A 25,381-nucleotide genomic window follows, 5' to 3' on the forward strand; every position below is an offset into this window, starting at 1 on the left:
TGTGTACAATGCCTCACTCATCTCTCAAAACAGATGTCGAAACAAATGAAGTCCCTGTTTTCAGTTTGCTTCGTGATCGAGCCAATCCCTTATAATTCATATCACCTCTCTGCAGTGCACCAATCTCTTCACCTTCGTGATTAGTGCCGCGATCTTTTCTTTTGACTTGAGAGATCGCTCTCACAGAGGCTCAGCTCACAGATGGTGGGTTCAGCAGGAACTGCAATGCAATAGTCGGAGATGAGAGCCATATAAAAGGGGGAAAGGGGAAAGATTTACAAACTCAAGCTGATTGTAAAAGATGAGGTCCAGAAATCCCCCATAAAAGACAGTATGAGAGTTTAGTCCCTTGATTGCGCTACTTTAAAGTGCAACCTCGAAAAATCGGCTATGAATAGGGGGTTAGGTAATGATAAATAACTTTTTTTTTTTTTTAATAAAAAAAGAACATTTGATTTGGCAAAAAATTTGGCAGTTCCAAAAAAGCCCACCTCACTCTCTAACAAACACCCTTGAAATGGTTTAAGTAGAAGGGTGGATCAACCAGTAATGTGACCAATCACTGATTGAGAACAAGCGATCGCAGCTAAGAAAGTTTCTGCAGCATCTTGAAAGAGAAATGTGATGACAAAGACAGTTTTAGTTGAAGAAAAGTACTTGCGCTGAGGAGGGGAATGTGTAATTTGTTTCTCGTACGCACCCTGAAAGTGTTCACGGGCTGGGCTTGCTGGCTAATATGCTTGTCTCTCTTGTTTCACAATGAACTGGCAGGTTTTCTTCATTTAGAAACATTAAAACAGTTTTTTTCACACAAGTGAAAGCCAGGGCTCTCTATATGTGGTGGTTTGTTCTGAAATCTTAAATATTGCAAGAGTTCTTGTAGGTTTGTAGTCACCAATCACCCTAAACATCCTCAGTCATTCAAAATCATTTGAACAAAATGATCCTCAGACATCCAGACAGGACACAGTCCAACTAGTTATCGTCACCACGGCCAACCATGGGTTTTGATGCCTCGAGAACGAAAGAAACATGACGAAATAGACAAAAGGGTGAGGGAAATGTGGGTACCCTGTGTGAGGAGTAGAGGGAGACTGAGCAGTCATGATCAGCAGGCCGATGATTGAGGCAGTGGCAGCGCTCGCTCGTTCTTCCTCCCTCCGTTCATGTGCGCGTAGGGCTGCGTCTCGTCGAACGCCGGCCCCAGCACCACCACTGGCCCATTTGCTGCTACCTGTCCTGAGTGCTTGTCTAAGGCCAGGCCCGGAGAGGCTGAGGAGGAGGGCGGTGTGGTGGAGGGGGTCGGGGCAGACCCCATCGGTGTCCCTGGCCCCTGAGCTGGGGAGAATGGCTGTGGACTATGTGTCTGAGCCCCTGTGCTCCCCTGAGAGGAGGGGGCCATCATAGAAGCAGGATCCAGTGGAACGTTCTCCATGTTCTCCACCTCCATGTCCAGTTCCTCAGTGTCGGGTGGTTTGTTCTCCTCACTGTAGAAAAAGCTAACCTCCCGGAAGGGCAGCTCCAGTTCTTCTTTTATGCTGTTGATGATCTCTAGAAAAGACGGTCGCATCTTAGGGTTGTACTGCCAGCACATCCTCATCAATTCAAACCTGTAGACCAGATACAGATATTGCATTACAGTTTGATACTTGATCAAAAGTCACATCACAAAAAGTTGCTTGCCTTATCCAAAAGACTTGGATGTAATGCAATAAAATGACTTTGAACTGCAAAATAATGCACACTAAAAAACAACTGATTTACAAACAAATGACTCTTACGAGCCAGTTCATTTGAGTAAATCAAAAACACACAGCGCCACCAGTGTTGTCTGATTTATGAACAAATGACTCTTTAGAGCCAGTTCTTTTTAGTGAATCAAAAACATACAGTATGTCCAGTGTAGCTTAATAAGCCTGACAAAAAAAGACAGTTTACGGTAATTGAAATAAATCTGAAATCAAATATAAATATTACTTAAAAACTTAAAAGAAAATTAGAAATGTTGCCTAGGGAACTAACTAAAGTTGAGTGCATTGTAAAGTATTAAAATATAAAAACAAATAAAAATAGAAATATTAAAAAATAAGGAAACTTACAAACTTATATTCTCCTAACAGAGGAGAATTTCACTTATTTGTACGCAAAACGTAAATTATAACTGAAATATGCCCATATAAATCAGAACTAGCAACACTTCAGCGTTGTAGTGGTAACAGAGGTAAGCACTTTTCTTTTCTCTTTTCAGAAAATTTACAAATCTTATTTTCATGTACAAATCTCACTCATATACTGTACTGCATTGCAAACAAGCAATACAATGTCTATAAAATGTCATAAACCCTGGGGTGTTTTCACACTAAAAATCTCCACCCATCAACAGGTGGCAGTGTTCACTAGAGCTAGAGCAAAAAGGAGTGTTGTGGAACAGACAACTTCTAGAACATTTTGTGGTCATACACACTGAGAAGTGTGTATGACCACAACAGCTGAGAACACATGAAAAGCAAAAGAGCCTAAACAAAACAATACAAAAAAATCATAAACCCATGATCATAACAGTTTGGTGTGGTAGTACTGTCCCCACCACATCTTGGTAAAACACAAGCTAATAATAGCGTCAGCACTCACTGGCCCACTGAAATACATTTTAAGTGATCTCCAGCCACAGGTTCAGAGCAGAGCAGGGCGCCTTAGCCACACAACACAGAGGCCTTCTCGCAAAGACATTCCACAGTATCGGGTCAAACAGTGCGCTGGAAGTTTCTCTGCTGGGCATTAGGAACTGACGGAAAGTTAAACTTTTCTGTGGTTCCAACTTCTGAGACGTTCTCTCAAAATAAAGTTGAGAGTTTGTGTACTGCCTCTATGGACGGCTGCCTTCTAAGGAAATGCATAAGCATCCTAACTGAAATAAAACCTTGCAAGTTACTGTTTTGGAGTACTCTACAAAGTTAGCAACTCCGCAAATAACACTCAGCATGAGAGATTCAACTCAAAATTTATTACAAAAGAGTTTGATGTTAGCATGTTAAGCTAACGGCAAAAAAAAAAAAAACCCTATATGAGGCTTAAAAATTTGGATAATTTTTGCTATTGAATATCTCTTGCCTGCCATTTTATACATTTTTTTTTCACTGAGCTTGTCAATGCATTTGTAATAATATTTTACAATATTACTGTTTTTAATGCATTTTTGATAAGAAAAATGCAAATCAGATAAAAGTTTTTCAAAAACATTTAAAAAATCTTATAAACCTCAACTTTTAAACAGTAGTGTAGTCATGTCATGACTGTGAGGCCTTAAAATGCTGTCTAGGTAGGCAGCTCACTAGGTTTTGGAACAGAGTTACTGACTGTCAAGGACAATTATGGTACAAAATCTAAAATTACAAATACAAAATGTCTTTTTTCAAAATCAGCAAGAAAAACCTATGATTCCATGATAGGATTAAAGATATACTATAAAAAAAAAAAGCAAAACTGCTACAAAAATATCATAGTTGAACAGTTTTGGGATAACAATGTCCAAATAGTGAATTCAACATGATGAAGGGATCTACAAGCTATTTCTGAATCCCTGCCCTTGTATTTCAGCCAAGTATTACTTAAATTCTCATGATATCAGCTGGGCGTAATGATGAGATACAGATGACAAAAGTCTTATAGCGCTAGCTATTTAGTGTAGCGCATGTTCAATCCTCCTCTCTCGTGCAATCAGGACATCTCGTCGTAGCTGCCATGGAAACCGGGGGTTTGTGTTTCCATAACAGTTGAGACAAGAAAGAGTGACCGAGGGAGAAAGGGGTCAGGAGAAACGGACAGACAGACCTTCATGCCTCGCTACTGACATCAGCCCAGAAAAGGAGAACGGCAGACCGGATCGGTGACGCAGGCAGACACGCTCTGAAGAAGATAAGCACGAGAAGCTCTTAATAAAAAATAGAGCAGCATGGGTCACCGTTCCGGTCACCCCCTGGGAACCACACATTCTCCCTTCTATGGACGGAGGCTCCCTGACAACATGTCACCTGTCTCCTTTTAACCTGTGACGCAAATGTCACCAGTCGGGCTTTCACTTGGCCTGACGTTAGCAGCAGCGTCTGGTGACATACTATCAACATTTTAGCGTGATATCGCATCCCTAAATAGAAAAGGGCCGGTTAGAGGACAAAGGGTTAACATTGTAAAGCAGAGTGCCAAATTTGGGAGCAAAGTGCAGTTGGTGGACTCACAGCATGTCAGGACAGTTGTCCGGTTTATCCAGAAGTCCTCCCTCCATGACGAAGCGCAGTACCTGCTCATTGGACATGCCCTGGTATGGCTGCTCAGCTAAAGTGGCAATCTCCCATAAAACCACGCCGAACGACCTGAAGAAAGAGGAACTGGTTAAAACAACTTTAAGGTCAAGAGATGCATGAAGAGCCGCTATGAGACAATTGCAGTCCTGCAGAGCCTAAAAGCAGCACTAGCCTGCGGCGTGTGACTGAAAGGCTGCGGATGCATCCATGTTTTTTTTTTTCCTAGCCTGGAACAACAAAATGCTCATTTTCAAAACAGCGCAAAATTTGCAAACACCGCGTGAGCCGCTGACCTGAACTTTTCTCTTTTAGTGTGGTGTTTTTGTTAGCCTTGTGTTCCTCATTAATGAAAATGAGTCCATATATAAGCCGGCGGCCGGTGAGAAAGTGCAGCAGCGGACCAGAAAGTCGGCAAACCCCAAATAAAAACCACACAAAGAGCACACTGTTGCCAGTTGTTATTCATGAGTTCTCTGAGGACAAATTTTCGACATTGGCCGAGGATCTGAGACAAAGCTCAACACCCTTTAAAACAGGACTATTACAACAGTGACTTGCATCTAATTGGCTGCAACATCTGTGTGTTGAAAGACAAAACCGCATTGGAGCAGGACTTTTTCAGGGGAAGGAAACAAATAAAGACACCTAACGGCGAGGTTTATGGGAGTACGAGATGGGAGCTCGCTGTGGCTCTTTTCATCTCAGGGACTTCAAAAGCGGCAGATACGGACGAAGGGACAGGGAGGCGGGTCTGCGCTGGCACACCAACCCCATCATTACCAAACATCTGGAGAAGGTTAGGAGAGCACAGAGTGACAGAGCTGTGGGACGCTGAAGATTGGGAAACAGCAGAATTGGAAGAGTCGGTCTATGGCACCGTGACTCTGTTCTACTGAACCACCGCTGCTGGGACAAAAGCTGTGGAGAGATAGCCTGTCTGAAACAAAGAGACTGTGTTTGGGCAAGCTTCGCTTGGCTGGGACTGGAAGAATGTCTGGAAGTGATGCATGTTCTCCCTTGACACAGGACATCAGTGGAAAAAAAAACATTAAAGGGTTTTCACCTCTTATAGGCCTATGAGGCTTCCTGTCGTATTAAGAAATATAAAGAGACAGTTTCAATGCTTTCTGGACAGCTGAGGGCCTGTGGTGGAGAGGGGCTACTGAGTCTCTGATGGGACAGCCTGCTGCTCAAGAGGAAAAAAAAAAAAATCACAGTTTTTCTCTGGACACACTTAAATGAAACCCTTTTGATTTAAAAGCTTATAGCTAAATTATTACCAGGGGATTTTATTTATTTATTTAAATAAAGAACTTAAGTTTGTTGTAATATTTTCTTCACATGTATTTTTGTGCAGGGTTTTATAAATGAAAATACACAAAAGGTGACATTTCGATTCATTTAAGAATTCTAAAAAAAATGTATCAGATTCCGCAAAAATATTAAACAGCATAACTGTTTTCAACATTGATAATAATAATAAATATGAAAGAAGAAATAACCAAATGACCACATTAGAATTATTTCTGAAATATGACACTGAATTAATGACTGCTGAAAATTCAACAAATTTACTGTATATTTGATCAAATAAATGCAGCATAAGAGACTTCTTTCAAAACCATAAAAGAAAATTGTACAGACCCCAAAATTTTGACCAGTAGGGTGTGTCCAAATGTTTGACCGGTACCGTATATGCAAGCGCAAACCAATTCACTTACACATACATGATGCAGTGAAACAACATAGTCTTGCATTTATCTGTGTGTGAAGAAAAATCAGAGAGAACAGGGGGCTCATACCAGACATCAGAATTTGTTGTGAACACTCCATCTTTCAAAGACTCCGGTGACATCCAGCGCACTGGCAGCAGCCCTTTGCCTCCTTTGCGATAGTAATCAGTCTCGTAGATGTCTCTTGTCATGCCAAAGTCTAAACACATGAAGAGAGCAAACATCAAGAGTCAGTCACTGCCTTCAATCCACTGGTGTTCAAAAAGATGATTGAATTTATGGATTTATGTGATGTGCTGCAAAGAAACACTGAGATTTACCTCCGATTTTAACTGTGAAGTCATCAGCAACCATGCAGTTTCTAGCAGCCAGGTCCCGATGGACAAACTTGTTGGCATTGAGGTATGCCATCCCATCTGCTATCTCACCAGCCATCTGAATCATCTTCTTCAGCGGAGGCAATGACTGGCTGCTAGAGCCCTGCTACATGGTGGAAAAAAGAGCACAAAGGCTGCATTTAACACTTCTGTTTCTCTCTTTCTCTACTACAAACCCTTTTTGAACAGCTGACTGAAATAGCGAGTAGCTTTAAAGAAATGTGAACATTAACTAAAAGGGGGCATGAGATGCTGGCCATAGATCTGAGCAGAAAGAAAAATAAAGATAATAAGCGTAATTAACTAGAAGTGTATTTTTTATCTAAAAAGCAGCAAGATAATCAAAGCAGACAGGATGTTTCTGTACCTCTTTGGAACGGAGAGAACGCAAGTAGCTCTTCAGATCACCCCGTGTCATCAGCTCCATTATAACTAGAGTGGGCTGGCCTTGTGAAACCACACCCAAAAGTCGCACCTAAAACAGGGTCCAAAAAAAAGAATGAGAGCTGAAATTACACTGTGACACTATGAAAACACTGAGAAACCTGTGTCTGAACAATCTATGTGAAAAGCATCGTATTGTTTTGCCATTTGTTTGGCGCTGCAAGAGGCATAGAAATTATACACTTGCATAAAAATTACAAATATCTTTAAAGTCCCCCTGTAGTCAAATATTTTATCCCTTAAAACGTATCTTTGATAATCAAAATGACATATTTAAATGTTTTTTCTTGTGAAAATAATTTTCTCATGCCTTAAAATAGCTTGAATGTAACTCAACACCCTTGCCTCATTTACTATACGCTGATCTATGAATATGCAAATTAGCCCCGCCTCCACTCACTCACACCTAGCGCCTCCTGATTCACTGAAATGTAGTAAACGCAAAACAATGGCATACACGGATAATGACTGATAAAACTATGTTTTTACTTGCGGACAACTACAGTGAATACTGTAATATTCGTTAATTTTACTTACTTGACGATGTTGTGTCCTCAAAATGCCTTGAAGACTCGAATACAGCCGTTTGTGATTTCTAAAAGTATATTAAAAACACCACATAGACAAATAAACAACATAAAAAACTTGATTTTCACTACAGGGGGACTTTAAGAACTTCAAAGTACGATTTGTTGGCAAACCAAATGCTGGATGATATTCTGCCCTCTTTCTTACCACATGGTGACAGTTGAACTCCTTCATAACTGAAGCTTCGTTCAAGAACTCGATGCGTTCACGCATACTGGCGGATTCATTTACAGTCTTGATGGCCACTCTGGTCTCAGGTTCATCTTTGACGACGCCTTTTGCGATGCCCTCATACACCATACCAAAGGAGCCCTGACCCAGCTCACGACACATAGTGATTTTCTCCCGAGCCACTTCCCATTCATCTGGTACATACACTGAGGAAACAGAAATGGAGTCAGCACATTTGAACAGGCAGTGCAGGGTAACATACATGACAGTAGCAATGGAAAAAAAAAAAACATATTTCAATAATTCAAAATTGATTTCCAGGATGTGTAATCCAGTGATGAATCATTATCTTAACGAGCATATAGCTTCCTTTTTTTTAACATCAAAACATCTTTAAAATGTATATAAAATAAATATTGTGAAATAACTTTTATATTTTTCATTTTATTTTTATTCTTATTTTTCTTACCTTATTGGAAAAAAAAATCAATTTTTTTTAAAACATAAACCTCACAAAATTTTGGTATTTTGTATATAGGCCTATTTGTGTTCTGTGAGAACAAAACGTTAGTCAGTATAATACTGATATTAAGTTTACCAGAAAACTGCAAAAAGAAAATCAGTTAAACAATTAAAGTGATAGTTCACCCAAAAATGAAAATTCTGTCATTAATTACTCACCCTCATGTCGTTTCAAACCCGTAAGACCTTCGTTTATCTGTCTGAGCTGTCTGACCCTGCATAGACAGCAATACAACTGAAATGATCCCAATTCCAGAGACGTAGCAAGGAGATCTGTAAAATAGTCCATGTGACATCAGGGGTTCAACCGTAATTTTACGAAGCTACGAGAATACTTTTTGTGCGCAAAATAAAAAAAATAACGACTTTATTCAACAATTCGTCTCCTCCGCATCACCCTGTAGCTCCATTTTGGAGAGTATCAGCTGTGTCAGCTGCATCATGCCGGATCTGTTTCCTACGTTGTTGTGATTTGATCTGAACGAAAATGGCGTATCCGTGTGACGCAGCTTACACAGAACAGCATACGTTGTTTACGTCCAGCTGATACTCTCCAAAATTAGAGACCAATTTGTTCGAATTGTTGAATAAAGTCTTTTTTTTTTTTCTTTTGTGCAAAAAAAGTAATCTCGTAGCTTCGTAAAATTACGGTTGAACCCCTGATGTCACATGGATTATTTTACAGATCTCCTTGCTTCGTTTCTGGACTTGGGAACATTTCAGTTGTATTGCTGTCTATGCAGGGTCAGACAGCTCTCAGATTCCATCAAAAATATCTTAATTTGTGTTCCGAAGATGAACGAAGGTCTTACGGGTTTGAAACGACATGAGGGTGAGTAATTAATGACAGAATTTTCATTTTTGGATGAACTATCCCTTTAAAGACAACCTGGTTTCTGAACAAATTTGACATAATACTCACTTTCAAAAGGACTGAAGTATTCAGGGTTTACAGAAGCATATAGCACACCATTTCCTAACCTGTCACTATTCCTGAAAGGAAACATTGAAAAACATATTGAAAAACCGTACTGGACACTGGAAATTAAAATAAAAGTCTATTTTTTACTAGATGGGACATCAACCTCTTTTTGGTAACAAAGACGACAACGGAGATCACTGCAGTGAGCAACAGTAGCACTATAACAGGAATAATGATGGCCAGATAGAAGGCATTATCATAATTTCCTGTAAGAAAGAAGGACATTTGTACAGAAGTAAGAACTAAATATGACCACAGACTGAAACAGACCTCTCTACATTTCCATTAAATAAGCTATTTTAAAGTTACCAGTAAGCACACCTCCTAAAAATAAACCCATAGGTTTCTTATGTGCGTTCTTACTTTTAGGGGGTGGCACATAGAAGGACACTGGTTCAGTCCAAGACCCATTCCCAGCCAAAGATGTTGCTCTGACCCGGGCAGAATAATTTCCAGAGGGCAAATTGCTAAGCTGAGCTCCTCGCAGCACTCTGTACTGCTGCCGTGATACACACTCATGCTTCTCAGGCTGTAACACACACACACACATACACACAGTTGGTTTGTGGCATTGGCTGCAGTTTTAACTATTTCTTAATGGTGTAGAAATAGTTAGTTGTCGCACTAACCTCAGTTCCCAGGCGATATTTGATCTCATACATGAGGATCAGTCCATTAGGGTGATGAGGTTCAGGCCACCGCAGCAGCACTGTTCCTTCTCCCCTCTCATCCCTCTCCTGAGTTACAGTGCCGGGAATATCATCCGCTTTGTCTGGGAAAAAAACATAACTCTGCTCAAGGCCAGTGCTCTCTTACAGTAATTCAATAACATTTCAATTGCATTACCGTTTTAATTGCTGTTAACATGAACAGGATAACAAATAAAAAAATCATGCTGTAGGCACAGTGGAGAATTACTGGAATTTTAATATTTTGCTGGACTGGATATGCAGTCATTTGCGCATGAGTTTGGTTTTGCTGACCTGCTGGTTTGGTTCTAGAGAACACAAAAGCTGCCGCACTGCAACGGTGGATCTCATAGTTACAGGCGTGGATGTCGATGCGGTACACGGTGAAGGGCTGCAGGTTGGATATCTCCATGAACTCTGTATAGACTTTGTCCTCGGAGAAAGGGTACTCTTTCTCATGCAGCTTTGGGTCAGTGATGTTACTCTCCGTTCCTGTGTTGTTCCTGCTTGCACTCTGCAGCAGTGTGCCATTAGCCACTCCAAACAGGTCTCGCCGCTTCCTGTCAGGAGGTCTGAGACATGAAAAAAAAAACAATTAAAGAGGAAGAGGAGAGGAAGGAATAGGAATAGGAAAAGCAAAAGAAAAAGAAAGAGGAGGAAAAAAATTGACAGGAAAGAGAAATGGAAAGGAAAAGGAAGTAATAAATGACAGTGAGCAAGGAAATGAAATGGGAAAAGTAGGAGAATGGAAAAGGAAAGGACTTAGTAAATGACGGTAAAATAAGTAAGAAAAAGAAAAGAAAAGTAAAGAGGAAAAGGAAATGAAGTATTAATTGATAGTAAGATATCATAGAAAGATGTAGAGCAGTCAGCCAGTGTCAGCAGAGTCTACACTGGTTTAAAAGCATACAAGCCAATTACTGCACACAATTACTCTACAACACACACCACTTCCGTTTAATGCGAAAGCCTAATTCTCTAATGTCCTACTAACAGGTCTCTTAGGCTGCGTTTACACTGGCACAAAAAATCCGTTCTTTCGCTCATATCTGACACAGATCGGAATTTGTTGCACACGTGTAAACACAAAAACCCGCACGAGATCCGATTTTTTTGCATCCGATCTGAGCCACTTCCAAATGTGGATTTTAATCGGATACACATCTGATATCTGGACATCCGACCTACGTCTAAACACACATATCCGATTCTCCACAGAACTCCCAATGCGAGGGCGACACGTTTGCTCATAAAGATTTTTAATGGCGTTTTAATGCCGGCGTGCTGTATGCGCTCGCATTTTATTGAGAGAAACTTTTTATAGGTAAGAAATTGCACATTCAGGAGCTGATTTTCAACCCCTGAATTTTGAAAATACAACAGCTAAAAGCTACATATATTTCTCAGCAATGAATTGATAATTTAGCAGTTTTTGTAATTAAACCGACAAGCTTGTTTGCAATGCTTCACAATCGCTCACTCGCACGTGGGTGCATGCGTTCGTTCGTTCTCTCTCGCTCTCTCTCTCTCCTTAATTAATAAAAATTCATTTAAATAAATATCAACTTTATTTCACTAAAGAATTCTACCGCTAACGAGCTGTAGATAAAATAGTCTAACAAATTAAAATTACCGTTATTTTCCGGTCTTTATCCGTTCAGTCAGATTTTGTGCTGCAAAACAGCCATGACAGCCGTTGTCCATGTTGGCAAATAATAATGGCCATTCGACATGAATTATATAAATAATTTTAAAAGCACGGCCATTTAAAACCCGAGGGTCTACCATGTGCATAGTAAAGCGATCACTGCAGACAATCCTTTTGGGTGGGAATTAATGTAAACACAGATATCGGATACCAGTCGTGTCTAAAGTGAATGTAAACAGACGTGCCAAAAAATCGGATATGGTCAAAAGATCGGATCTGTGCATTAAGACTTGCAGTGTAAACGCAGCCTTAGTAACACTGAAGATACTTGCATTACTCTACAACTTACAGGGCTCCTTTTTCTCTTCTGGATATTATCAATCATTTATCATCCTAAATGATGAGCTCTTTTAAATTCTTATGAGTGTTATATATCCAGCTGGGCTGGGACTGATCGCTCATAGAAAATTGGTTTTTAAAAGAAAATCCAAGAAATCTTAACTCTCTCTCGTCTACCCTGACCCTTTCTTCCCATTCTGATTCTTCTTCCTGCCCAGGTATAAAACCAATGTGTATTAATGAAGCATTTATTTGCACTATCAATGCTTACTATCAAATATATACTTGCAAATGAAGCACTACACATACAACAAACATTTCTGCAGATGAGAAAATGAAATGGGAAGGCATATTTGGAACAAATATCGAATATCCATAATAATGATATGACCGACTCTGCCTCTGACGGTAGAGACAGTGCATATAAGCAAACTAGGCGATAAGCAAACTAAGTCGCTGGCTACAGGTCAACCCTGTCACCACTAAAGACATGCAGTCAGCAGCAACCACAAGAGCTTACCAGACACCAACGGACCCAGTGCCACTTCACATATATGACTAGGGCAGGGTCACAGCCTTACCTAGAGACACTTTTAGAAGACACGTAACGATTTGCTCGCTCAGGATCTCTGTAAAAATTCAATAGTCAGACCAAACAATACGATCCACCGCAGATGGGAAAGACAGGAAGGTTTGAGATGAATGTGGGGGAAACCCCAGTGTGCCAAACAAATACAAGAGAGGAAAGTGATAGTGTCATACACAAAGACTGACAGACAATAAGTGGAGACAGGCAATACAGGTTTTCAGCTTTTGTCAAAAACAGTTTGAGGAAAAAAGTTTGGGAATTGTAACTAGTTATAGATTGATGTACTGAACACATAACAATGATAACTGTGGCTTCTTGGCTGATTACCAGATGCTTTTTTTTGTCAGTAAAGAAATTATTAAATAATTGTTAAAAAAATATTACTATACTAAAATATATTACTATAAACCTGTGATATTATTAAAAATATCCATACAGTATATACGTACAGTCTATTGTGCCAATTCTCTGATATAAAATTATTCAAATAAAATACTGAAAAATACTAGTCATATTGGTGTGCTGTCTCTAAACTCTGCCAAACTTGAGTCTGCTTTAGATGATCCTGTTGCATGTGGAAAAGTGAAAAGTGTTTTGCTCTATAGACGTAATAGCAGGTGTTTTTCCAGTCTGACATGACAACACAGGCAGAAAGGCTTGTTTGAGTGTCCTATTTAACGGTCTTCAAGAAGCACATTTACAAGCAATTACGAACTTTAACCACTGATGATTATGAAAGTTTAAACATTACTATAAGCCTTATTCTGCCAACTCAAATCAATTAACTGAGAAATTACGAGAAGTAATGAGAGAAGATTTTTGTGTGTGTTTGCTTTTGTATATGTGCGAGAGTGGAAACTTTTAATAAAAGCCAACGTAGAACGCTGTAGGGAGGAACAATCAAATCAACTCTAACCACATTTCATGTCACTTCCATTGAATGGTGCTCTGTGATTTAAGAGTGGGGATTTTGGAAGCAACTGGACACTATTAAATACTTACTAACTAGGGATTCAGGTCACCCTTGAGGGTGTTTACTGTAGAAGATCAAATCATATGTTACTTGAGCATCACATCAACACCTCTACAATACAACTCTACTCATCAAGCACAAAGAAAACCCATATGTGTGAGTAAAGTACATCCATAATATACAGTACATGTACTGTATAAAATCTTTTTTGTAACCTTTAGCCCAGGCTCAGGGTCTTTACAGTCAGGATCTGCCTCTTGTCTACAGCCATAAACACTGATCTTAACCTAAATGCTACTGGCACTGGCCGCTGACTAGGAAAAGGTCAGGCTCGCATCAAGAACTAAAGAGACAAGAACTAAAGAGACAGGGTCCTGAGGGAAGATTTTACACCTGCAAACCTCAGATGAAAGACGTAACAGCAGATGTTGACATAGCAACACTGACAGCAGCACATCCAGTTTTCCTTTTCCCAGGCAGGAAGGCTTACGTGTCATTGAAGCAAAGGCAACACCTCACGTCCCACTTGGCAGAAAGTCAAGTCTTCACTGAAGCGCAGGGCTCAGGAATGACTCGGACTCCCATTACAGGGCCCGAAAGTTGATCAAGCTGTGTGGGTGTTTGAAAGAGAAGACGGTGCATCCACACCTCCTCTCGAAAGGGATCTTACTTTGGAATTCATTAACATTCCACATAGGTTTGCTGTACATTTCCTGGGAGCCGGACACTCCAAAGCAAACAAAGAAAGCGTCTGAGGAAGGAGGGAGAGAAAGCGGGCGAGAGGACGAGAAAGGGGAGGCGACCGTTGAATGGAAAAACATATCCGCTTCATTCAAGTCTTTAGCATCTCCAGTGTTTCTCAGACTCGATCGGTTATGTCTCGAACATCGATAATGAGGTCTACTCAGTGGGAACGGAGAGTGACAAATCTGTCACCCCAACTTCTAAAGGAAACACAGCGAGGGGGCTGGGGTTGCTGGGTCAAGATGGAAATAAGTCATCAGTGATGGAGAAAAGATCTTATTGAGCATTCTGCTACTAAAGGAAAGCATATTTACATTTAGAAAGTCTGTTTTCCATCGATTAGAGATGGAGAGATGGGTTGACGCTGATGGGGTGCATCACGCTGTCCCTGAGTGAACCGCAAACCATTACCTTGATGAAAATAGGGCTTCAATAGCAGAAGTTTAGGGAAGCTAAGTGGTAGAAGATGTTTGGCGACATCGATTTGTGCATCAATACTCATGACTCAAAACCACCCCAAAATGCACACACACTCACAACCAAATAAACAACCCACAAAAAAGCCTGAGTGCAGATGTCCTGAACGAACTCTCAGAAAGTCTCAAAGCATGTGTGTCTGAGTAAACCTGAACCAGTTCCTGTGTGCCGTTCTTCACCCGCATGAGACAAGAAAACATCCGATGCCACAAGCAAGGTAAACAGATAACACAATGCAGACGTCACTCCTCATTTCAGCAAACAAAAGCCTAACATGCAGCGAGCCCTCAGCCAGCGGCTGCTTTCCAGTCTCATTAATCCAGTCTGCGTCTGTTTGTGCATGCCAAATTACAGCCTGCTGAAGTCTTAATATGCAACCGCCACCGTCGCTCCAGCAACAAACAACGTGGCTGCACAGGCCTGGAGTGCGTACCTTTCCCCACCTCACAATCTAATTCCGCTCCAGCCTCCGCTGCTGGCACCTACCCCTTTCCAAAACCTCATGTTCTGATCTTGTCAGCCCCATGTCTAAATAATTAGGCCTCGGTCCGGGCCTCCAAAATTCTGGTTTTGATTCTATGAAATCAAGCCGCCTCAAGACTATGAGCTCAGACCCACTTTGATAATCGCTCTCCAGGAAGACTGAAAAAATTAAGGGCTTCAGACCACTGTTGTAAACTGTGGCAGAAAGTGCTGGGAGTAACCCAGGATACTGAGGGTCCACCTAACCTTTCCAGTACGCTAGAGCGATAGTTTTCCATCAGGACCTAGAATTCAAATCGGACATCAACTGGCAATTCACCGTTGTGCCAAAAATGTTTGTCATACAAAAGTCAACAAAAATGTCCTTAAAGAAGTATTCTGAGTTCAATAGAAGTTCAAATGACATCACTAATGTGGACCAAAAAATTATTTCAACTCAATCGAGGTTAAGGTGAGTCAATGAAAGTGAATGGAGACAGTTTTTGGAGGAAGTGTAAAGCTTTTAATTGTATAAAAACACTATTTATTTAACACTTATTTATAGAAATGAATTTAAATGTAATTCAATTTTTATGCTTTTTATGGTTTTAGGCATTAGGTTATCATGGCAACAAAGTTGTAAAATTGAACTTTTTGGTTTGTAAACTAAATATTAACACTAAAATCATGTTAACATGCAAACTGTTTACATCCTTTGACTATATGTTTGAAAGACAGTATTAAAACATTTACAGATTGACCTCATTTCACTTCCATTTTAAGTGCTTCACTGTAACCAAGATTTAAAAATTATAATATTTTTAAATATTATAATTTGGTATTATAATTGGTAATATTTTGCCACAAGTGATGTTGATTTGACTTGTACTGAAACTAAAATATTCTTTATTCAAAATAAAAGAATTCAAACATTTAAACCGGGCTTAGGCATTTGGGGTATATAAATGTTTTCAAATAGCAGCAGATGCAAGAGCCCACTGAACCGAACAGACCTGCGTTACACTTGATACGATCAAGTGTGATACGAGCTTCAGAAAGTGCCGTCAGTACATGTGTCATACCTGGGTGTGAAGATGGAGTTGTGCAAGAAGTTCTCGAAGACTTTTCGGTAAGATCGGTCTTCAGCTTCTGCCTTTAGGTCCTCCTTGGTTTTTGGGCAGGGGCAGCAGCCCTTCTCACCCCCGCCAACATCTGATTTGGTGGGCTTTGTTTCGCCCTCCATGTCTGACAAAGCCGTGGCTGAGATGCGGATGGGAATTTTTAGCTCTGTAGTCCAAAACAATGACACAGACGAGTTGATCGAGCAACAATAACACAAGCTTCACACGTTTTGTAAATATAGTTATTGTACGGTTCTCTGGAATACCTGACTCTGATAATAATCCTCCCAGGCACATGATTTTCAACATAGCTGTACTAGTTTTTGATCTCTCGTATCACTACTCTTTCTTGTAACATAATAATTTCAACTGAAATTAATCATTCAAATCTCTTTATTTATTTGGCTAGTAGCCATGTAGTAACTGGGATAAATGTACACTCACTATACATCAAATTTCACTTCATATATTGATGGCTAAATTTCTAAAATAATGCTGAAAGGAGGCAGAAGGTTGACGGTTAGTGGTGGTGATGAGGGTTGACGAAGCAAAAGGGCACTTCAGTGGTGCACACTTACCTTTAGAGCAGTAGTTATGCTGGTAAAGTTCACGGTCTTCTGCCTGCTGCTGCCAACGGAGCAGGTAGAAGGTTTTGTTTCCGTTGGGAGAGATGGGAGGAGACCACTTCGCCATCAGGGATGAGGAGGAGTTGGCATATGACCGGGCATCGAGGGGCATTGACGGCGCTGTGGAATTGCAAGATATTAGTTGGCGTAATATGTCAAATTGTAGACTGGATACTGGATATTGGAAGGACAGTGGTGAAGCGAACCTGATGCATTAGTGCGGATATAGACCACCTCACTCTTAGCCCCCAGAATGTGCTTGTCCTCTACAACCAGGGTGACAGCTTTCACAAAGATGGCATATTGTGTCCAGGGTTTAAGAGGGGACAGCAATACCCCTGGGTCTGCCGATTTGTCCTGAGGAAGGTCTACATCCACCATGTTCCAGCTATTAGAGCCACATCCATCTTGTCCATCGAATTCTGTGATGTTCTGGAATGGTCTACATTGAGACAACAACGCAAAAAAAAAACATTTATATAATGCTTCAACTCTGAAGCCACTAATAAACTCAATGTGAATAATGCGTCTATAATAGTAACTTCTAGCAGGCTGATACTTACGCCTCCTTGTAATACACGATGAAGCTGATGAGGTCTCTGTAGTCAGGCGGTCGATATCGCTCCCAAGTGAGCTTTATCCGAGTACTCTGAGTGTGGTTGGATTTGAACTTTAGAATATAACTCTCACCTAGAAGAGGGGTCATAAGAGAGATTTAACTAAAAGCACCCATAAGAGTTCTTCAACTTGAATGTAAGACTGTGCCATGGCCTTTCCATCTTTCATGAGCTTCTAGGAATCAGAGTGGTATTACAAAAGGCACTCTGTTAATGTCTCACCAGTCTAGAGTCAGAGCAATTATGTTCTGCAGAAAAAATACGACTACATTGGCTAAGCCATTATCATCGGTCTTCAAAGCAAATTCGCTCTATGCAGAAATCTGTCAAACGCATAATAGAGCAGGTACAGACTGGGACACCTTGTGAGCAAAACGCATTTTAAGAGTCTTGAGTGATGTCTTTGTAGAGAGATAATGCTATCGTCTACCAACCATTTTCACTTACAAATGCCACTGCATCATATAACAAAATATCAAACCACTAAAATTTATTTACAAGAAAAAGTGTACAAGCACACTTTCACGGTTTAAAACCTTTTATAAAAATAAGTTAAGGTTGCAAACTATAAAATGATAGATATACTGTTCAAAATGTGTATATGACACTTTCTGAGAACTGACTCTGTACATCTATTAAAAATTATCTAGACACCAGTAAATGCAAAATGGCTCAGTTTTAAGTTACTTCTGAGAAAATCTCCAGCACTGTGTTTGCAGAGGCCACTTGGCTTGATATTTTGTTTCTAATGCAATATATTTGAAGTATCAAAAAACGTCAATTTAAAAACCATATTAAATTGGAATAATTATACTGATACAATATTATACTGGTATATTTTTGATAGATTATTTTATAAGATAATTTTTTTCATTTACAGATAGAATAGATTTAATTTATAGCTGAATGTGAAATTGAAATGAGTCTAAATTACGATTAGATTATTTTTTAATTAAATTATTATTAATAACAAAAACTCTTTTTGCAAATGTACACTAAACAGTTCTCAGACCTAACTGGAAGTAGAAATGGTGCAATGATTAAATGTTGACTCAGTAACTGCTCTGACAGAATCACTGAGACAGGGTTTCTGCGGGATTTTTAAGCTCACATTTAAGACTTTTTAAGACCTGCACAAATAAAATTAATACCATATGAATGGGGTAGGGCAATGTCTATAGCAGTGATGGGCAAACTTGGTCCTCCCAGGCCACTTTCCTGCAGAGATTTGATCCAACCCTGATATGACTCACCTGCCTATAGCCTTCTAGTAGTCTTGAAGACAATGATTAGCTGGTTCAGGTGTGTTTGATTAGGGTTGGAGCTAACCTCTGAAGGAAAGTGGCCTCGAAGGGCCAAGTTTGCCCACCCCTGGTCTATAGTAACGTATTGAACTGTAAAATGACTGTGAAAAGCATGATTAACAGTTCAGATACATGTTTTCACAAAAACAAAATGTTTTATAAAATGATACACTTCACATTTCAGCCTTTAAACCATTTTTAATAAAATGGATAAGTCAAAAGTATTAATTATTATATTAATTTAAACAATTATTATCAAATTATTATATTAATTAAATAACATATAAATACATTTTACTGTTTAGATTTTTATAATGCATTACCTTCTTATCGATCCACCAGTTCACATTTACAGCTCTGTGTGTTTGCAGGGTAAAAACATGGGTCGATTTTCACATTGGTTTGAACAAAAACAACCCCAAAACTGTGTTCCTGCAATACCGGAGGCTGCAGTTTCAGGACCGCATTTCTACTAGGCCCCTTAAATTATTAATATACTAAATGTAAAATTTGTACCACAATTGTTTTACCGTTTACTGCACTTTGTTAAGTGGGTCAGACATCAGACGTGAAGTGCTGTGCTGCCGCTAATGAACAAGTCTCGCAAAGACAAGTCTTTTTTGCCACAAAAGTTAATTGCTAAAGAAGCTGGTTGTTCACAGAGTGCTGTATCCAAGCATATTCGTAGAAAGTTGAGTGGAAGGAAAAAGTGTGGTAGGAAAAGGTGCACCAGCCAAAGGGATAACCGCAGCCTTAAGAGGATTGTCAGGCAAAGTCCATTCAAGAATTTGGGGGAGCTTCACAAGGAGTGGACAGAGGCTGGCGTCAGCGCATCAAGAGCCACTACGCACAGACGAAACCTAGACATGGGCTACAAATGTTGCATTCCTCGTGTCAAGCCACTCCTGAACCAGAGACAACGTCAGAAGCGTCTTACCTGGGCTGTGGAGAAAAAGAACTGGACTGTTGCTCAGTGGTTCATGATATTCAAATTTTTTTAGATGTACCTGTATATATATATAATATATTGAAATAAATTAGGTTTAACTATTTCAAGAGGGTTACCAACCAGAATGTTTAGGGTTAGGAGTTCGTTAATAATTAATTTTACAAATCGAACAATAATTAAGTGTATACAATTAAATAACTACATAATTCATTAAAAATAATAATAATATACAGAATTGAATAGCAAGTGCTATAAAATAGTATGAGCTGCTAATATATACATACAAAAAAAAAATTATAATAATTAAAAAAAACTAGCCTATAGGGTCCTAGAAATGCGGTCCTGAAACTGCAGCCTCCGGAATACCCTACTCCAATAAAACAGGCTTATTGAAAATGCACATTCATTCTCTGCCAGCAGGAGGCGCTTTCGGAACGGCAGAAATAGAACTGTTTCCCTGGTAACAGTAACAGCAGAACACAAAGCAGCGCAGCAACGGACTCTGAAACGCGCAGCACCCGTGTTTATTTAATGAAATCATAGCCTTTTGAAGTTTATTCGTCACATTAAGCCAAATCACAATTTAAGACCTTAAATTTGTTACAACTAAATTTAAGACTTTTTAAGACCCCGCGGAAACCCTGTGAGATTAAAAGCCTTTTTGAATGATTCTCTAAAAGAATCGGCTCATAAGAGTCTTTTTTTTATTTTATTTGTTTCTAAAGCAGTACATAATAAGACAAAGTATAGGATAACATCACCATAGATACAAAACAGACCAAAAAAAACAACAACAACAACAACAACAACAGCAAACACAAAGTGGTAGGTTATTACGAATGATTATGTGAGGCGTAAGTGTAAAATTGTATATATATCTTTATATCTGTATATATTATGTATATATCTCAATATGTATGCATCTAAACATATGTAGAACAGAATATTTGAAGGAGAAGAGATATAGAGTAAAGTAAAATTATAGTAAATAAAGTAAAATTAAGTAATAAAAATAATGCATAACATACAATAACATACATACAATTTTGTTCCCCATATCTATAGATCATATTCTATAGTGATATAATAATAGTAGTAACCAGTGTTGGGAGTAACGCATTACAAAAGTAATAATATTACAGTAGTATATTACGTTTTGCTGTAACGCAGTAATATAACGCATTACTAATAAAATTTGGGTAATATTATTACTCATTACAATCTCAGTAACGCAAGTTACAACAACATATTTTAACTCAAAATTAAGTGGTGAATTTACCAACACCGCAAAACAGCACCAGAGAAAAAAATCCCGCGGGTAAAATAGTTTGTCTATTTCCTGTTGCTGGAATTAGATGGTTGAGATGACTGCAGAGACGGATTCTACATTTGTGAGATGGACACACTCCTGTTATTTTCAGTTCATCGGAGAAAAGGATAAGAATGCATGGTGCAATATGTGCGAAACCAAACTCCCAACATGGAGAAATAGCACGAGTGAAAATAATGAACGCCTATAAGCTTCAGCATACAAATTCAGCCTCCTTGTGTTTTTTATATACAGCAGCTTCGAAAAAAGACATATTTTAGATTTTTTTTCTGTGGTATAAACTTCTCATATGCAATGTTATTAGTGATATAACTTTAATGCCAACTGCCAAATATGACACTTACAAATGAATACAATTTATGAATGCACTTAGAAAAGAGAGAAAGTAGGGATTTTTAAATTTTTTTATTTAATTTAAATTAATTTTTTTACACATCTATTTAGTCATTTTTTCTGACCATCAAGTGTCAGTCACTCTCAATGCCAAAGGCCTATTATTATTATTAGGTTACTTTTATTATTAAATGACTTGAAATTATTGCGCCGCAATAATTTCATAGCGCATTACCTTATGGCGTGCTGTGAGGATAATTAAAATTTAGACTATTAGCTTAGGCTACTCCTCATTGAAAATGTTTTTTAAAAGTTTTTTTTAAACCGCTCTATTAATTTATACAATTGAATTATAGGCCTATAAATAAAATTATTAACACTGCAGTCATCAATGAAAATTAAGAGCAGCTTTATTTCGTGCACAGATTTTCAAAAACAACCTGTTTAACGCGAAATATGTTTCTTCTCATGTTTTTCACTATACGGGCCACAAGAGAAATCTTAAGGGAATAATTTAAGACAGATATATACCATCATCAGCCTATATTGAAGTAATTTTGTCTCTTGTTGTCTGTCTCAGAGTGCGCCGTTAATGCAGCGTTAGAAAGCTCCGTCATATAATGTATTACATTTTGGAAGTAACTTGCCCAACACTGGTAGTAACAGAGCATATAATAATAAAACTGTTGATATACATGTCGATAATGTACCTACATATACACATGCATACATAAACATATGCACATACACACAAATATATAAACATATTTCACTCATTCCCCTTCTCTCTTATAGGTTTATGAAGTTGTGATTGGAAGAGTGCATGGTTCCGGTTCCATGTGTCTGGTTTATATTAAAATAAAACCACAAAGTATTCCAAATGTTGATAAGTGTAAATATATTCTTCTTGTGGGTGAATGTTATTTTTCCTAATGTGATGTATTCTCTAAGAGAGTTAATCCATTGATTGATATGTATACACTTTTTTGATTTACAGTTTAAAATAACTATTTTCTTTGCGATAGTTAGAGAAACGAGGATTGGGTTTTTCTACTTATTTGGGATATTATCTACTTCAATGGTGTTACCTAATAAAGAAAGTGATGGAGGGATTCTACAGCCCATAATAATGGAAAGTTTATTGTTCACTGATATCCAAAATGAATAAACAAGTTGACAGATCCATGTGGCATGCAAGTAGTTGTCGGTGCTACCCAGTGTGCATTATGACTATGAGCAAATATCTGTGTTGCTTAAACCCATTTGAAACTTTTTCCCTTTAGGTGATGTGAGTCATGTGAATTATCTTGTACTGTATTAGTTGTAAATGTGTATTGCTAGAAATAGGAAAGGTATTATTACAAATTTCCTTCCAGAGGTCGGGGTTGGGGGAGAAAGCCAATTGTCCATTGGTAGTGCTATTGTTGTATCTGTATTTGATTTACATTTATGAAGCTTAGATATTAGTGTAGTGGGTTATTAGTTATATTAATCTTGGATTTAACTATGGATTTTATTTGTTGATACTGGAGAAATTGTTCTCCCCAAATGCTGTATTTCTGAACTAGTATGTTAAATGATATAAATTGGTTATTTTGGAATAAATGATGGAGATGAGTTATTCCTTTATGTTGCCATGATGGAAAGTGCATAGACTTATTATACAGTTGAAAGTTGGGGTTGTGCCAGATTAGGGTGTATCTACATGGTGTTAGTGGTGAATTATTAATTTTGTGCACTTTCCAACAAACTGTCAAGAGTTGATGTGATTGTAACATTCGATGTAACATGGTAAGAAGGCAAGATCTGCGACTGAAGTGTTTTTACATTGATTTTGGGAGCGAAGTGTTACGAGCTGTAGAATCCCAGGAATCTCGGAAATTTCCCAATCTGAAATTTTGGAAAAAATATTAATGATTTTGAAGGTTTCTTGTAGTGAGGTAAAGGGATCCTGTAAGCATAACAACAAATCATCTGCATAAAGACAACTTTTATGTTGTGTGTTGATATCTTGTTTTCCTTGGATTGTAACGTTTTGTCATATTGCTGTCGCAAGTAAAGCTACCAACAATATCAAAAGAAAAGGTAAATGCACTAGATGCTCTGCTTACTCCTGAGATGAGCTCCATTAGATAAAATGCCAAACAATAAATCACCCGGACCTGATGGACTCCCAGCAGAATTCTATAAACACTTCTGGCAAATTCTATGTCCGTTATTTCATAGAGAAGTCACAGAAATAAAAACTACATCCACAATTCTGATGCATATGAATATGGCCGTAATGTCACTTTTACTAAAACCAAACAAAGACCCAGTTCACCCCACTAGTTACCGCCCTCTCTTGTTGATGAATAGAGATTTAAAAATGATTACCAAAGCTCTAGCTACTAGAATAGAAACATGATAAGGGACGGAATTTGCGCTAGACGAAACATGTCTGGTTTTTAAAAGTTTTACCTCATATCTTCTTTTTCTGATCCTTAGAAGCCAAAATCTAAATCAAAAATAAAAATTAGCATAATATTACAGGCCTAAAGTGTAAGCAGGCATTTGAATGTTTAGTTCTCTCCTCTATCATCACCATTAAACAGGGCTTTCATGTTGTGCGCACTATAGCTCCTCCACGATTTCTCTTCTGAATTGCGAATAGCAAAAATGCATCATAGACAAATGTCTGAATATTACTGCATATAAAAACAGCTGGTGACTGGCGAAATAGAATTTGCAAGATAATGTCTATATAGCAATAATAAATGTATGTGTGTTTTCTTAATCTCTCCAGTACCGATAGCAAAACTGTTAACGTCAGAGCTTATCGATACACCAGTATTTCATAATTTAGCCCCTGGGCCAATTTAATACCGGTTTTCGGAACCCATAACTACTCTCCCAAACCAAATCTGCGTAGAGTTGTGAATAAAAAAGCCCAATTAATTTTGTCGAATGCTTTTCATCATCTAATGATACAATCACGGTTTTGGTTTGTTTTTGTTGGGCAAGACTAATTAAACTGAATAATCTACAGGTGTTATCCGAAGCATTTCTGTGTTCGATAAAACCGGTTTGATCATGGTGGAGTAACATCGGATAAATGTTTCTATTCTAGTAGCTAGAGCTTTGTTTATCTTTTTAAATCTCTATTCAACAAGAGAGGGCGGTAACTAGTGGGGTGAACTGGGTCTTTGTTTGGTTTTAGTAAAAGTGTCATTACGGCCATATTTATATGCATCGGAATTGTGGATGTAGTTTTTATTTCTGTGACTTCTCTATGAAATAACGGCCTTGGAATTTGCCAGAAGTGTTTATAGAATTATGTTTGGAGTCCATCAGGTCCGGGTGATTTATTATTTGGCATTTAATCTAATGCTTTATGGAGTTCATCTCAGGAGTAAGCTGAGCATCTAGTGCGTTTACCTTTTCTTTTGATATTGTTGGTAGTTTTACTTATTTAAAAAAAATATCTATTTCTGTTTCACCTGGATTATGACATAAAAGTCATTTGTTCATGAATCAGGCTTCATTCTTGGGTGCAGTCAACAAGGAAAACAGAACAGAAATCCAATGTTGTCTTGATATTATGTCTGTGGTACTCATCACATTGAATTCAAACTCAAAACTTAAAAATATAAATTCATTTCAAATAAAATAAATTTTGCTGTGGCACTGCAGACTGCAGTGGCAGAGCATCACGGTAAACACTTCATCTACTCACAACTTGCTCGTTCTCCATTGCTACGAGCATCGTCCTCTTCCATCTTTTCCTTAACACCAGTCTTTTCCCACATTTTCTGGATCTCAGACATGCAAAGCTTGGGATTGAAACGGAAGAACAATTTTCCAGCTCTAATGGTCAGATTGTGCTGACTCCAGTCCCACAGATACTGCAAGTGCTGGTTGTCCACTGCAGAGAATGCATACAACCTGTAGTAGGAAAACACATACACAAACAACAAAGTATTAAACACTAAATTTCTTGTGTTTAATGTAAGAAAAATGTAACCAAAGAAAGCAATGAGAAATATAGCTGCAAGCAGCGATGGCGGGCCCAAGCCGTCAGTG

At 38.5% G+C, this 25,381-nt stretch overlaps 1 protein-coding gene across 1 annotated transcript; it reads right to left on the bottom strand.

Moving 5' to 3' along the window:
• LOC107708213 (insulin-like growth factor 1 receptor) lies at nucleotides 1-25,243 on the bottom strand (the record flags this gene model as incomplete). The annotated part of the gene is made up of 16 exons (XM_016512384.1): nucleotides 1-1,610; nucleotides 4,236-4,370; nucleotides 6,104-6,233; nucleotides 6,355-6,517; nucleotides 6,779-6,886; nucleotides 7,591-7,820; nucleotides 9,059-9,129; nucleotides 9,222-9,324; nucleotides 9,482-9,647; nucleotides 9,748-9,890; nucleotides 10,102-10,379; nucleotides 16,122-16,326; nucleotides 16,739-16,906; nucleotides 16,993-17,228; nucleotides 17,350-17,476; nucleotides 25,035-25,243. Coding segments are annotated over 16 exons (2,974 nt in total), but the record flags the coding sequence as incomplete, so codon positions are not given.
• Between the last annotated feature and the right edge of the window lie 138 nt (nucleotides 25,244-25,381).

Source organism: Sinocyclocheilus rhinocerous, unplaced genomic scaffold (genome assembly GCF_001515625.1).
Source record: "Sinocyclocheilus rhinocerous isolate Xijiao unplaced genomic scaffold, SAMN03320098_v1.1 scaffold2670, whole genome shotgun sequence".
In the NCBI taxonomy this organism is placed as follows: domain Eukaryota; kingdom Metazoa; phylum Chordata; class Actinopteri; order Cypriniformes; family Cyprinidae; genus Sinocyclocheilus; species Sinocyclocheilus rhinocerous.